Source organism: Lissotriton vulgaris, chromosome 1_1 (assembly GCF_964263255.1).
Source record: "Lissotriton vulgaris chromosome 1_1, aLisVul1.2, whole genome shotgun sequence".
Classification (NCBI taxonomy): domain Eukaryota; kingdom Metazoa; phylum Chordata; class Amphibia; order Caudata; family Salamandridae; genus Lissotriton; species Lissotriton vulgaris.
Window position 1 is genome coordinate 210,719,237 of NC_141685.1, and position 15,617 is coordinate 210,734,853.

The 15,617-nt window shown below is 43.9% G+C and overlaps 1 protein-coding gene across 2 annotated transcripts in view; it reads left to right on the forward strand.

Annotated features, from left to right (window-relative positions):
• Positions 1 to 831: 831 nt before the first annotated feature.
• Positions 832 to 15,617, forward strand: part of RNF20 (ring finger protein 20) — a 196,266-nt gene continuing 181,480 nt past the window's right edge. The window contains exons 1-7 of one of the 2 annotated variants that reach the window (XM_086952191.1): positions 832 to 954; positions 5,088 to 5,222; positions 6,373 to 6,540; positions 6,710 to 6,860; positions 11,797 to 11,982; positions 13,920 to 14,038; positions 14,445 to 14,591. In XM_086952191.1, the coding sequence (XP_086808317.1) occupies positions 5,094 to 5,222; positions 6,373 to 6,540; positions 6,710 to 6,860; positions 11,797 to 11,982; positions 13,920 to 14,038; positions 14,445 to 14,591 (900 nt within the window). In that variant the 5' untranslated portion in view covers positions 832 to 954; positions 5,088 to 5,093. The remainder of the gene's footprint in view (positions 955 to 5,087; positions 5,223 to 6,372; positions 6,541 to 6,709; positions 6,861 to 11,796; positions 11,983 to 13,919; positions 14,039 to 14,444; positions 14,592 to 15,617) is intronic. The other variant, XM_086952192.1, reaches the window with a different exon arrangement.

Consider the following 15,617-nt stretch of genomic DNA (forward strand, 5'->3'; position numbering starts at 1 on the left):
AAGATCACACCATTATAACAGTCCATTAAGTACATACCCCTTTTCACACACATTGACCGTGTAGTTGTTTTACCCTGTACAGCTCTTCAATCCCTTTGTGCTTGGTTTACACTATCTTAATACCAAATACCTATACATATTATACTGTACTTGACCGGAGTAAATGTTAACATTAGAGTAAAGATATATCGTTTGTAGCAACTGGGCTAAGCTTTTTTCCCAGTGAATAATATGTATATCCACATATTATATTGGATGCTAATGACAAAGTGAACTCGTCATGAATAATGGGAAAAGTCAAATGTCAGCATCCAAGTGGTTTATTTCAACTTATGTTTCAATGCAATTATTTATGTTTCTATTGATGTTGCATCACAGTAAATTTGCTTCATGCAAAACCTCTTCAACAACGCCACAGGATTAATAGCCAGTTTATAGTATCAATGTTACGTCACGCCATATGCCAATTAGGGGGGTGACACTACCTTTCCCTTTTTGCCCAGGGCCCAAAAAATCCCAGGACCGGCCCTGAGTCATTGAGCTGACACTGCTCCTACACACCACCTGTTGTCGCTCCTAAGGCCCGGCAGGCGTCACCGCCGCCTCGCCCTTGGTACCTAGCCAGCGCCCGCCTGTCCTACACTGTTTACAGGTGATGCTCGGCTCGAGAGATGGTACTTTGTGTACCTCACCGGAGCACGTGCGCACGGTGCAACCAATCAGCAATTCGGAATTCTGTGTGGCGGTCTAGGATTGGCTTCGGAGACAGGGGATTCTCCAATCCTAGTTCACGTTACCCACTGCGAGTCCCTCACACTTCAATTCGGCTGAATGTATTCAGCCTTGGGATTGGCTGTCATGTGACCTGGAAGTACTGGAGCTGGGGACAAATGTCGTTTGTGGAAAGATCGATAACCGGCAATTGACGTTAACCTGTAGTAACCGACGGAGCGTGTAAGTAACAGATAGGTGGTCACCTTACCACCCGCATATTCCCAGCACATCACACTCCGTTGTCCCTGGCGCTGCACTATCTCCGGCACTGTATGCAGCGAGCACCTGCGCTCCACCGCAGCTGGGATACCCTGGCACCCCCCTTCACCCACCGAGCTGCGTCTGGATCACTGCTCTGTATCTAGAAATGCGTCGGACACTACCTCATTACTAATGCTACGTCCAGGAGTAGCAAATACTGAGCCGAGAACTGAATATAAAGTGACACCTTTCAGCTTTGCAATTAATATTGCATTTATTAGAGCACTAGCTGTGCAGACGCTGATGCCTCGGCATTGCACCTGCACCTAGCGCAGCAGCATGAATGCATCTAACGCTGCAGCTCACTCCACACATTGCCTCTGGCACTAGACCAGTCGAGCATTGCACGTGTCACTGCACCAAACATTGGACCAGAGTTCAGTGCAACTGACAACAATAATGTACCATCACTGCATCTTACACTAAACATTTCATTATACAATCTACAAGTACTGCACCACAATTCACCCCCTTGCAGTGCACCTTGCAGCCAGCTGTGTCCCTGCTCGGCATCTACTACAGAAAACGTATTTCGTTTAGAAGTGCATCAACATTGCCTCTGGTCTGAAGCTTTGCAACCGCAGTGCTCCGAGGCCTGCAGCGAGCACGTCCCTTGAAACTGTACCAACACTGCATCTAGACGGTACCACTGTTGCATTTAGCTCTAGACTGCAGCCCCAGTAAAGCATTCGGTGCGAGTTCTTGTGCGTTTATTCCAGAAACATATGTGAAGGAAATGTTAGTTACCCTATGTCACTGGACTGCCAGGGATTATATGTTCATGCTGCAAACCTCTAAATTGTCTGCCTTCTGTTGAGTGTTCAAAATGTGGAATGTATCGCATTGAGTTTTAGGAGCCAAAATCAGGATGATGCATTTAGGCCACAGATCTCTCTTCTTCTTTACCAGTGGAAGCTAAGCTTCTCTGCTTGCCGTGCTCACGCACCCTCCCCTTCTCTCGGTTTATTTTAAAATTGATACCTGCGGAACAGACAAGACGTAGCCCGGGTCATGGACAGCCATTCATCCTTTTGCTATTGCATCTCGCACGGGGCTCCGTGTAAGAGGAGAACCATTGTGGCGTGTGATTCTATCTTCATTGTTTACATTGGCGAATCGCTGCAGATAATGGAATAAACTGGGATCATACGGTATCACTTTCTTATTAGCGACACTAGTTAAACTTCTTCATTCTGGAGCTTGGGCAATGGTTCAGGTGCAGGATAAAGGCAACATTTTTATGTCTTAAATGACCTGATATAAGGCTAATATGTCCTTGCTTCTCTTGTTTTCTGCAGCACGAGTTTTCTTTCTAATCATGATGCACAGCATATGTGCATGTTATTACACGCTTACGATTTCATATATGCCGAAATTCTGTGACCCAAAAGAGGTATGCTTTTTCAGGTTTTGCTTCAATGACTTACTGGTACTTGCATTGCATGAGCCCTTTTCCCTCTCTTAATGAAGGGAGGCGAAGGAGGGGACGATAAGGTAATGCAATTACTTACTAGCATAATAATTAGCAGAGTGGTGACATAAACATGACCTTTCTCACAGCAGTGAATTCAGTGTGTCTTACATTGTTATTCAGGACGGAGCTGCCCTGTCTGGAGATGTGATGCAAAGTGCGGTGGGTGACAGTAGTTGTTCTACCCACCCACCAGTTCCAACAAGCTTTAAAAGATAAGGCCTTGGCAGTTTAGTGCAATGGTTACACCTCTATGCACAGGATAAAGTGGGGCAATGCTCCCAGATATCTTCAAACCCTCGTGCACACCTACACGCCTGCCCGATGCCTGAGATCTACCACCCAAGGTCTTTTCTGTGTCCCTAAAACATACCGTACGAGGATGGGAGGTAGATCCTTCTCCCTCCTAGGCCCAAAGCTTTGGAACTCCCTTCTGCAACCTCTCCGTCTAGAAACTCGGTACACTCACTTTCGCGAAGCCATTAAGACCTGGCTTTTTAACCAGTGACCTGTTCAGGTTTTCCTCCTATAACCCTTTCCTGTCTCTCTGGTTCAGTATTCTGCTTTAGCGCCGGGAAGCCCTTTTTGGGTATCTGTCGCACTCAATAAGCCCAATAAATAAATAAATAAATAAATATGTTTTCTGGAAGTATGCACCACAAACAAAATGGGTATCTACCGCCTAGATCTTTTTGTTGGCTTGGAGGTATTTGGCACAAGGCATCATCTGGGACAGGACCAAATACTACAGTGGTTAGATGGAGGAAATAAATTATGCACAAATTGCTGGCGGAGGAAAAATTGCCTGTGTTATTGGAAAGCGCTGGATGAGCTTTGACATCTGCGTTAGCTATAGTGCAGTATTATGGAGGCCCGAGCATTCATCTGCGTCCTGTATTGGACGGTGGTTCAAGATTTAGTTATATATGATTTTGAATTTATTTTTAATGCACTTTTGTAACTGTGGCCGCATCACGTTATGTGAAACCGCTATTCATTTAACAATGGTGCCAATTGTTTTTAAAATTATCAATGTACACTCTATATTTAATGTAAATTGTTTTGTTATTTTTTATATATAAAAATATCGTTCATTATTATAGTTCATATGGACTGACTTAATAACTTAAACCTTTTCAATAGGTCCAATCGAAGTTTATTTGCTGTTTCAAAGGAGATCCATTCATTATGGTGTTGTGTGTGTGCTGGGCGGAGGGAAGGTTCCCTGTTTCTGACATTCTTTGTATTTAAAGTATTAGATGAGGTTCGAATATATATCTTCTGTAAAGTAAATGGAAGAAACCGTGAATGTTGACACAGAGCAATCGACATACCAAACTTTTATTTACAGTAGCACATCACCCACCTCTCTCCCAAGTTTTGATGCTTCACATCTGCAGCAGTAACCCAACGAAGTACACTAGAATTCATTGTGACTAGGGCTCCTGGTTTTATGGTATATATATATATATATATATATATATATACTTTGTTACTTCTGTGTGAAATAAATCCGTCTTGATTTAACCCCCCGCGAGTGAAGTAATCTTTCTTGTGAATTCAACATATATATTTTTACACTTTTGTCTGTATTTATCCATATTTATTTTTAGCTAATTTTATTTGTACATATTCATAATTATTTTGTGCTTAGTGTAAAAAACGAGGTACAAAAGGGGGTGGTGATGGACGGAGCATCTGAACCAATCAAACACTCACACCCAGTCAAGAGATTTGGGTTTAATCCATCACCGTTCTTTAGCCCACTCTGCCACACCAGTTCAGACATAGCCATATGCAAATCAGTCTGACCCTGTGCCTCATAGGAACAGTCCAGCCCGAACTGCCAAGCCGTGCCTTCCCTGGACCGGAAACAAGCTTCCGAGGAGCGGTTTCTGGCATTTCAGCTGTCTTCAGCCCGGCTTGCTTGAATCCAGTGGCAAAGTGAGCAAGGGACTCACGTCTGAGCATACCCTGCCAACTTATGGCGAACAAAGCGGTACAAAAGGGGGTGGTGGTGGACGGAGCATCTGAACCAATCAAACACTCACACCTAGTCAAGAGATCTGTGTTTAATCCATCACCTTTTTTTAGCCCACACAGTGTAAAAAATGAAGCTGCAATGAGCATATTTCCACGTTTATTAACCGAAAAATGTTTACTCATTTTTGAATGTCCAATGAGTTATAGCCATTTACAATACAATGTAGTCATCTGCAATCATTTGCACTGTAGAACAGCTTAAGCAGCTAAACTAGGGTCACAAGGAAACCTTTTTTTTGTTTAAACTAGGCTATGTGTAAGTCTGCACAGCTGTTGACCAAGCACGCATGATTAACAGTAGTGAGAATCGCACTAAAGAAAACCTATTTTAAATATTTAAAAATAAATACAATCAGTTTTTTTTCTGTCTGTATTTATCTGTAAACACCAGTAAAAATGGAAAACTGGGAGCCTTAATTATGACATTCCTGTAGTTTCTGATGAACCCGGAATATGCCTTGAGAGCATATACAATCACTCTGAAGGCTCTGAGCTGGGAAGTATCTCACTACTTGAGTTGTGTTTTACTCTTTTACAGAGCAGGATGTCGGGGATTGGCAGCAAGCGGTCCAGCAGTGATGGGGGCACCTCTGGTCCCCCCGAAAAGAAAGCAGCAGTCGAGGACTCTGGTACCAAAGTGGAGACTATCAAACTTGGTGGAGTCTCATCCACGGTATGTGCATTCTTGGACTTGACTTCCTAAATCCAATGTTTTCAATCTGTCTTTGTTTCTCCTGTGTGCATGTAATCGCAGAGCCCCACTATTGTTTTTGTGGGGTCTTGTTTCCATATTTCCCCCTAACAATTTCGAACAGTTTAGGCTTTTTTCACATGACGTTCTTTTATAATTGAGTAGAAGTGCACAAATCCGACAGCTCCTGTTATACATAGTCCGATCAGATTTAAAGCTTTTTCTTTAATTGGGTTTAATACTTCAGATGAACAGGATTGACATTGAAAGCTTAGGGGCTTGTCAAACTGCATTACTCTGATGGTGTGTCACCCCTTTTGCTCTGATGGTATGTCCCACCTTTGACTCTGATGGTATGTCACCCCTTTTGCTCTGATGGGTTCTGATGGAATGTCACCCCTTATGCTTTGATGGTATGTCACCCCTTATGCTTTGATGGTATGTCACCCCTTATGCTCTGATGGTATGTCACCCCTAATGTTCTGATGGTATGTCACCCCTTTAGCTCTGATGGTATGTCACCCCTTATGCTCTGATGGGTTCTGATGGAATGTCACCCATTATGCTCTGATGGAATGTCACTCCTTTGGCCCTGATGGTATGTCACCCCTTTGGCCCTGATGGTATGTCACCCCTTTGGCCCTGATGGTATGTCACCCCTTTGGCCCTGATGGTATGTCACCCCTTTGGCCCTGATGGTATGTCACCCCTTTTGCTCTGATGGTATGTCACCCCTTTTGCTCTGATGGTATGTCGACCCCTATGCTCTGATGGTATGTCACCTCTTTTGCTCTGATAGTATGCCACCCCCTATGCTTTGATGGTATGTCCCACCTTTGGCTCTGATGGTATGTCACCCCTTTTACTCTGATGGTCTGTCACCCCTTTTGCTCTGATGGGTTCTGATGGAATGTCACCCCTTATGCTCTGATGGTATGTCACCCCTTATGCTCTGATGGTATGTCACCCCTTATGCTCTGATGGAATGTCACCCCTTATGCTCTGATGGAATGTCACCCCTTATGCTCTGATGGTATGTCACCCCTTATGCTCTGATGGTATGTCACCCCTTATGCTCTGATGGTATGTCAACCCTTATGCTCTGAATGTATGTCACTCCTTCTTCATCCAGGAAGAGCTGGACATCCGCACTTTGCAAACCAAGAACCGGAAGTTGGCTGACATGCTGGACCAGCGTCAGGCGATCGAGGATGAGCTGCGTGAGCACATTGAGAAGCTGGAGCGGCGCCAGGCCACGGACGACGCCTCGCTGCTCCTCGTCAACCGCTACTGGAGTCAGGTGCGTTTCTCTCGCACGACTGATTCCTTTCTTTTTTGTTCTCTTTTACTCCTGATTTCGTTCTCTTCTTCTTTCTCTTTTCTTCATTCTCTCTCTCTCTCACTTCTGTCACTCTTCTCCCCCCCCCGCCCATCCCATCAGTGGTGACGTGTCCTTACTTTCCCCACAGTTCGACGAGAACATTAAGATCATCCTGAAGCGGTATGACATGGAGCAGGGGCTCGCGGACCTGCTGTCTGAGGGCAAAAAAACCCTCGTAGTGCCGGAACCGGAGCCGGATTCCGACAGCAACCAGGAGCGAAAGGATGACCGGGAGCGAGGTGAGGGAAAGCGCCAGGGACAGAGGCCTTCTGTACCAAGTTGCCTTCTAATCCTTTGGTGCCCAGGACCTCTTACATAAAAATGCATTACCACCTCCTGGTTCACATAACTCACTAAAGCATTGTCTGCTGATTGTTGAAACCTGCTCACATCTGATATATAGTGGCGTCCGTGCCCATACATGTAAAGTGTGCCAGACCATCCACAGCACAAGGCGGGTGGCAATGGGGATCTCTGTTACACACTCTAGGAGTTGTACAAACGTCCCTAACACACACAAAACGACCAAGGCCTCGGCAACAGCCACACAAGCTTTGCCCCTGAAAACTGAACAGGAGAGATATTCTAGCTAAGGATGCAGCTGGGCAAGCTTCCCTCGCTCACAGAGAGGTTCAGCATGAGCAGGAAGTATGCAAGCTTGCATCCTAGGGAGAGCAGCTGTTGCCAGGGCTATATAGACCCATGCACAGGGAGACTGCTCTACAGTGCTGGGACTTTTCACCCCTAGAGTGTCTGCATGAAGCAGTGAACGCAGGGCTCTTCTATGGGGCGTTTATGCCCCGATAGCGTGTATTGGAGAGACAGTTGAAGCAGCAGACCCTCCATGTTTGTCTTGTCCCCAACATGCTCTGCTTTAAGTCTGGGAGCATAGACTGGTAGAGGGTGTCCCTCCACCCAATCCCTATTAACCTCATTGTCTGACCCACTGTAGACATCTTACACTAGGGCCAATAACTCAGCTGCCCACTGAGAGCCACTTGGCCTTCTCCAGCTGATTAATTCACACTCAACTTGCCATCACTTATATTCTGCTGGATTTCAGTGGCTTAGTCGATTATTTCTACCAGCTGTCACGCATTCTAATTTGACCTGTATATACACTCATCAAAGCTGGAGCACAACCAATCGTAAATTATTTCTCAGACACCATCAAAGACCACCTGCAATCCTCAGACACTTTCCTTTGACCATCAGACAGTCCTCGGGAACCAACATTTGACCATCCAGAATACTCAGCTAGCACCAAGAGTTTCTACCAGACTTCAGTTTCCCCCCATTGACCCTCAGATGTTGCCCAGGCACATGCTGCCGGTGCTCAGTCCATTAATCACCCTCTTCTAGGCTTGAGCCACCCTCTGAAACCCTCAGTTGACCTCAGCCTATCGTAAGCCACATCTACGAGCCCTCAGAGGACCTATGAGACCTCTAATCAGCCCCAAATGACCCATATCTAACTCTCTCAAGGTGTTGGATGACCCTCATAACCTTCCAGCCAGCCCTAAAAGACTCCCTGGCCCACCCTGGCAAATTCCCTTAGCTGTCTCTACTGGCTCTTTGAGTCGATCACAAAGCTGTGAAAACCATTTAAACGTACTCTCAGACTGTCTACACTGGCTCTTTGATATCCTCAAATAAGATCGGTTAGTTCCCTTTTGACACCTATTACTGGCCCTCTGAGCCTCTTTCCTGGTCTGGCCTTAGCAAAGCCTGTATTTACTGCGCATCCAGCGACTTTACTGAAGTGCAGCTCCCAGGATACTACCTTTGCTTCAAGTTAAACCTGGACTTCAAACCCTCCAGTGAGAACGTGGCGTCCCCTCTGTAGAAACCTTGATTGCTCACAGAGGGCATGCTCACATTTGCCCTATCCAGTTCACACCCTGCTCCAGACAGCTTGAGCATTCTTGGAGGCAGAATGCTAACAATGCTTTAAAAAGAACCTAGAAGTAGTACTGCAGACAGCGGGCTTTGGACGGACCTACTTCAACCATTGGGTTTTTCATGGCTTGCCATTGCTTGGATAGTGTGTCCATCAAGGCCACAACATATTCTGGTTAGTTGCAGTGGCCGGTTGGTTTTTCCCTTGGTGATGGTGCTCAAGTAGTCCTTTTGTTTAACTGCGACATGACATATAGTTTGAAATTCAGAGTCTCTGTGTGTTTAGTGTATTTACTGTCACGGTATTTTAATTGTTGGTTTATGGCTGCGTTTTTTAGCAAGCATGTCCTGTTTGTCTTTATGACAGCCTAAGGTTTCTCACTAATCACCCTTGCAAGTTCTTGTGTTTTACTTCGCTATCTTTACACATTTTTTATACTCAAAATATAGATATGCACACATGTAAGCTTTCCGAGGCTGCAACAAAAATACTGACCCAAAGTGAAAATTATCTGTCCACTATTTGTTGCTTGTGCCTTTTAAGTTAGAATATAAAGTTCATCTTCTGACTTCACAACAAACTTCTTTGAGGATACAGCCTAACTTTGCTAATGCAGTCTATTCAACAGAGGGACCTCACTCCCAGCTTCCAAAAGGTTACTTACTCTGGTTCTTCCAAACACTTCCTCCAACAAAAAGCCAGACCCATTAGCTATGCCATTGCATGTTGAAAAGCAAGACCTGTCTGCTTTGCCAATGCCTATTTAACATGCAACGTGTTACCCCAGTAGGAGAAGTGTGGCTCACTGGTTAGAGGAGGCAGACCTGGAAGCAGAGGTCAGCCCGGGACCAGGGTTCAATTCCCGGCTCGGCGGGGTCTTGAGACCTAAAAATGTCCATGGACTCGACAATTCTCGCTCCGGTGCCTACTCGTCTCACGGGTTCACACACTGCGACTCTGGGCAATAGCTTGCTTAATCTCCTGGCTTTCACCTTGCGGATACCCTGCCGGGGCTATCTCACAGGGGAATACCAGGACGGGTTCCCTAAGCAAGCGCTTAGAAACCGCTCAGTGATTTGTGCTATATAAATTCCTATACATTTACATTACATGTACATCTTACAGTTGAGTTTCAATGTTGAGATTTCTTTTGTACAGCACTGCGTGCAAACCGTAGATCCAAGGTTCAGAGTATACTATTAACTCCATGGGCTCCCATGATTATTCCTAGTGCAGCCTGCAGTTCATAAGTTCTGATTCTGGGAACTAGTTGGGTTACACACCTTATGCAAGCGCACAGGTTGGCCCTGCTTTTAGTAAGTTTGCAGCCCTGCAGGTTCTAGACAAATAATTATTCTTAGGGCATTGATAAAATACTGTTCGTTTGTTGGGTAGTGATATTATTTAGTGCCCCCAATTTGTTTTGTATGTTGTGAAATTCATGATAAATGTAAGTATTCGTATAACCCAGCATACATGACAAATTACATATTATTTAAAGTAGTAGTTGTAGTACGATATGTTTATTAGGACCGTTGTCCATAAATCAATACAGTTTCCTATCACAACGTTTCACAATTATTAAAATTTTTCACGGACTTTAAAAAGCATCGCAATCTGACTGTAACATCAAAACATCGTATATTGGATAAAAAAATTGATGGCATTATATCTGATGTAAGCCCCATATTTTAACAAAGGTTTTAAACCTTTATGGTGCAAATGTAAAAATAAAGGTCAATTAATGAAAACATGGATAATAGTCCTTTTCATCTTCAAAGGGCATGCACAAAAACCCTCTCCTTTATTTAATTTTTGCAGCCACACGCGGGACTCCCCAATATGGGGGTTACATCCTAATCTGCACTTGCAATTTTGTGACGAAGTGCAGGGTCAGGCAGATAAACAAGATTCGGAAGCCCATCAAGATTACCCAGGGTCTGCAATGGTAACCTAATCGAGGGTTTTTGGATAAATACATCCTATGGTTTTGCAAGGACAAAGAAAATACTCTCTCATTAGGTGACTTTTTATGTGGGAATGCCTCCCTTCCAAACGCCACTGAGTACCAAAATACTCCTTGGTAACCTTTGTATCTTTCAAAAGAGCCCTTGCTCATTTGAGCTCGCTATATGGTGCTCCCAGTTAGCATATGTGGGATCATTTCATTACTCCACCGTCTGGTGAAAATGTATTCAAACACTTTAAAAACGTATACCAAGTACCCGTGACCACTCTAATAAATTCATTTCACAACTTATGCTTTGGATCAATTACTCACAACTGCTATTCAGAGGGTCCAAAATATCACTTCTTCAAATAAAAAATATTTCCGATCCTTAAAGTGCTTGGGAAAGGTTTTGTGCACAGTTGCTTTCAACAGCAGCGAGTGACATCTGTCCATGTTTGGAATTGAACTTCATAAGTGAGCTTGAGTTTAAAAGTGCTCTGGATTTAATAGCTTTTTTGTGTTCATTCCAATTTAGATTTGTGAAAAAGAACAGTCATAAGTTATTATTGAGCACATTTTTAAGTCTGAAACAAATCCAGGATACAATATTACTGTTCACTCTTCTTTGTTCTTCTGGTATGATCATCCAGATGTAATTCCATTTCTAGTCAAATCCTTGATCTTTTCTTAGAAAGTCAAAAGACACTCCCTACACTGGTTTATCGCTTGGTCTCCTTTGGAAGTTACCCAAGGTCTTTATTCCCCACAATGGGCTGAGGATGATGGCGTTCAGGTCTAAAGTTTACAGCTGTGCAGCCATTCACTTATGAGAAAAGGCAATTGTGGATTGCAATTTACAACCAAAGGAGACTGGCCTCTATTTTTTTCACTTGTTGCACATGCACTTCCCAGCATGAATAATGTACATTTAGTAGACTAAATAAAGGGCTCAGGGTGAAGTGTGTTTTTATGCTGTGGTTCTCGTGTTCCTCCATGCATGCTCACAGTTTGCGGACTTCTACTACACTGTTCGATATTGTTGACGTTTATTTCAGGTATTAAACTCATTTTTGCGATTTTAGTAGCGTTGAGGATGGCATGTGTATTTAGAATCAACATAACTTGGGAAAAGCCTTGACTGATTTACTGAACTCCATTCTCACTGCCAATTTGCCTCTCAAACAGCCCCATCCAGAGAAGGATCACAAATTCTTTTCATCCTTCCAGCCAAACTGGGCTTCTGCTTCCTGGTTTCTCCTCTTTTCCTTGTCTTCCAGGTCCCTACACGTCTCTGACATTTTCTTTTTTCTCTTGTTCTTTGCAGTTGAGGGACAGCTGGAGCCGGCATTCTCCTTCCTGGCCACGCTGGCAAGCAGCAGCAGTGAGGAGATTGAAACCCAGCTGCAAGAACGTGTGGAGTCCTCTCGTCGGGCTGTGGCGCAGATTGTAGCAGTGTATGACAAAATGCAAGCGAGGGTAGAGACCCTGTCTCGCAACCTAAACAGCAAAGGTGAGTTGTACTTGCAAACCTGAGGGGGAAACTCAACGTTCTAAAGAGACAGATCAGCCATAGTGGCTTATTCGCTCTCCAGCCACTTAAGTGTAAAGGTGAGCATTGCATATCCATCAATGAGTTGAAAAACAGTCTCCAAAAATCTGTTGATCAAGATTGGGCCGAGTTTAACAAAGATGGCCACATGATGTCTCAAGATTAAGAATCAGGTTTGAGAGGTACAGTTGTGAGACAATATTTCCATACTTCCAATCTGAATAGCAGAAGTGAAAGGTATTAATCTTTGTTGCATCAGGGAAATGGTGTTCACAACCTAAGCCGCAAAGGTGAGAGCTAGAGACGTAGTTGTCTTTCTGATATGTGGCTAGATTGCATCGGGCTCCAAACGACAGCAAATGCACAACCACTTAGATGCAGCTTTGATGAAGACCTCTCCTTCAAGGAATTCATCACCAAGAAAACACTGACTGCGTGGTAACAGCTCATGCTCCTGAAAATAGTGGAACCTTCTTACCTAAAACCTACATCAAAGTAGCAGTGGTGTACTTATTCCTGTCCCATCTGGATGGCTGCAACACTGTGCTCAAGCTGCATCCTGACGCCGCCTTTGAGCACCTCTAAGGAATCCTACGTTTTCAGGCTTGTCCATTTGCGACCAGTTTAAATTTTGTGATGTGATCCAAATATAGGTGGCACCGCAAAATGTTTAGTTGCATGCGGTATTAATTAGCAAGGTTGCTGTTTGCGACCCCCTATGATTGGCTACCAACACATAGGTGGCAGCCTGCAACAAACAGCAGTCCATCATTCCTTTATTTGCATTCACCAACAGGATTTTTATTTTTTTAATGGGAGCCTGTGTTCTTTAAAAGAACTGGTGCTGCTTTAAAAAAAAAAATCTCATTTGGAGCACGCCCGATAGATGGGTACAGGCGGGGGGGTGGGGAGGGTCATAGAGTAATACCTTGGTCTACTGCCTGATCCCCTGTGAGGTTGCCTGACATGATTCTCTAAACTTTGTCAAATGTGTTCTTTTAGGAGTTTTGAGTTGTTCTATACCCAATTGCAGTCGCAAGCCGTTGCTACTTACTGTTCTAAATTGCAGTTACGATGGGAAGCCTCTTTCTCACCCCTTCCTAATTGATATTCAAAATGGGTCAGTTAACCTATTTTGCGAGTTGGATATGCTTTTCTAATTTTCATACATACCCTAGGATTGTGGGAATCACAGGGCTGCAATCGCAAAATGGTTGGGTCCATCAGGCCCAGGTTTCCTTGGAGTCCACACTGTGACATTCCTAAGGAACGAAGAGGGCACAAATGTACGATTGGCTCATTATCAGAGAGCTCATCTGTTTGAAGACCGTGCTAAGCAGTGATCAGTCACCGGAGTCTCGCATGGTTGTGATCTTTCATTCTCTTTGGGGGGGGGGGGAGGGGGTTGGATGGAGGTGGTCTTTTCTTGCTGTCCCCTTTTAGCTCATTAGCTGTGCTCGCCTTTAATGATCATTTCTGCTTTCTCCTTGTGGGAGGTTCCTTGCTTTATTTTGTGCTTTTCTTTGGGATTGAAGCCCTCTCATACAGCATGTTTTCTTGCACTCTACTTGGCCTTTTCTTTTGCTCGCCTGGGGTGTCTGTGCTTGTCATCTCATTGGGTGTCTTTCATTGGACTATCCCTGGTGTTTTCTTGTTCTCTACTTGGGTTCTTTGCGCTCTTCTTGTCTCCATGTCGTGTGCTTCTTTGCTCTGGTTTGTTGAAGATTTTAGTGTCCTGAGACTGTTCAAGAAAGAGAATGTAAGTGATTAAAAATGATTTTGTCATTCTCTAATCAAGAATAGCATTTATAAAAAAAATAGCATTTATATCTACTATCCATCTGCCCATGTGTTTAGAGCATGTTCTCTGCATTAATTGGCCACAAATCTCTTTCCAGACCCCGGCATGGAGGAGCAGACTGTGAAAGAGTTGAATGCACTCCTGATGCATGAGAACGGCCGCCTGCAGGAACTGACGGAGCTTCTGCAGGAGAAACACAATGGAATGATGCAGGAGGTAAATGAAAAGATCACAGCTTGGATAGGGCTTGCTGTACTGGATAAAGTGCTTGATATACTGGAACGACGTAAAACGCATGCTACACAGTAAATTCACAGATGTTCATCCCTGTGCCTTCTACATTAGATAAAACATAGCACAATCTATTAGCTTTTTAAAACCATACCGCACACTTATATTTGTTGTATTATAGGGTTGATTCACCCTCTGTTTGAAGCTTGATTGAAATCATTCAGGGCCTGGTTTCAATAGTGTGGGATTGTGCGCACCATTGGGGATGGAAGCTCAGTATGCAGTGAATCTGCAGACTATGGTAATGCCCCAATTCAGGATTACTAAGGCATTGTGACAGAGGTCACCTTTATAGCTGATCAACCTTTCTTTGTCACCAATTCCTGTTTAGTTCTCTAAACTGCAGGAGAAGGTGGAAACTGCAGAGTCTCGCGTGTCCGTGCTGGAAACCATGATGGAAGATCTGCAGTGGGACATTGACAAGATCCGGAAGAGGGAACAGAGGCTCAACCGCCACTTAGCGGAAGTGCTGGAGAGGGTGAGTGCAGTGCTTGAGGGGCGCTCAGTACTTTATTTGTGATCAGAAGGTGACCCATGGAGCATTATCTGTCATTCATAGAGCTTAAAAATAAGTGAAGTGGATACTCAAAGGAAGATAAGACCTCGTGTGACAGATAGACCCCCATGCTCCTAGAGATTGGCCGAGAACAAGAGACCTACAGTTTCCAAATATTTTTGTTTGTAGCATTTTCTGAAGTGTTCATTGCAGAGGAATGGCTGCAGATATTTCACTCACATTCTCCTCTATGCTTTCATATTATGTCTTCAGAAACAAAAGGGCATTTTGATTATTGGGTGGCATATGTTTACTTGGCGTTTTTTTATTCTCTCTGTTAATAAGAGCATTTTGGACTAAGACAGACCACCAGCCCTTTATGACTGGGCACTCATGTTGTTGTAGAGAAAGCTCGATTGTCCTGAAGATAGTTGTCCAACTTCCCACATCAGTACCTGTACAAGGTATTCGCCTGGAACTGAACTCCTGTTCTTGAGACTATTTGGCATGAGGTAGATACATTTCTTCTTTCAAAGAAGCGTAAGCGAACCAGGTGCTATTTTTTTCCTTCCAGTGTGCAATTCAGTGTGTACAAGCCCAACCAGGCTAATCGTGTTTTACTTAAATTCATTTTGCTATCAATATACCACAGTGGCTAAGGAATTTTATGGTCAAATTTATTATTAAAATGGAGATGAAATGTCTCAGTCATCTTAATATTAGACGATATATGCCTACCAAACCCTCAGCCCGGCTTGCTGTAGCTGATTGGGAAGTCCGGTGAAAGCATGACATTTTGAGGCGTGCGTCTAAGAACAGTAGTCCTAAAATGGAGTCTGGGATTCTGTCATGTTTGGCACCTGAAAGGATTTTTAAGAATTACTACAGTTGTACTTGTTTCCTTAGAATGTCATACTCATCATTGCACCTACTATAAGATTGTCCTTTATTTTTGAATCAGTGGTTTAAATATTTATGGACCGTGTTTTTGAATCCTGGTATAAAGAA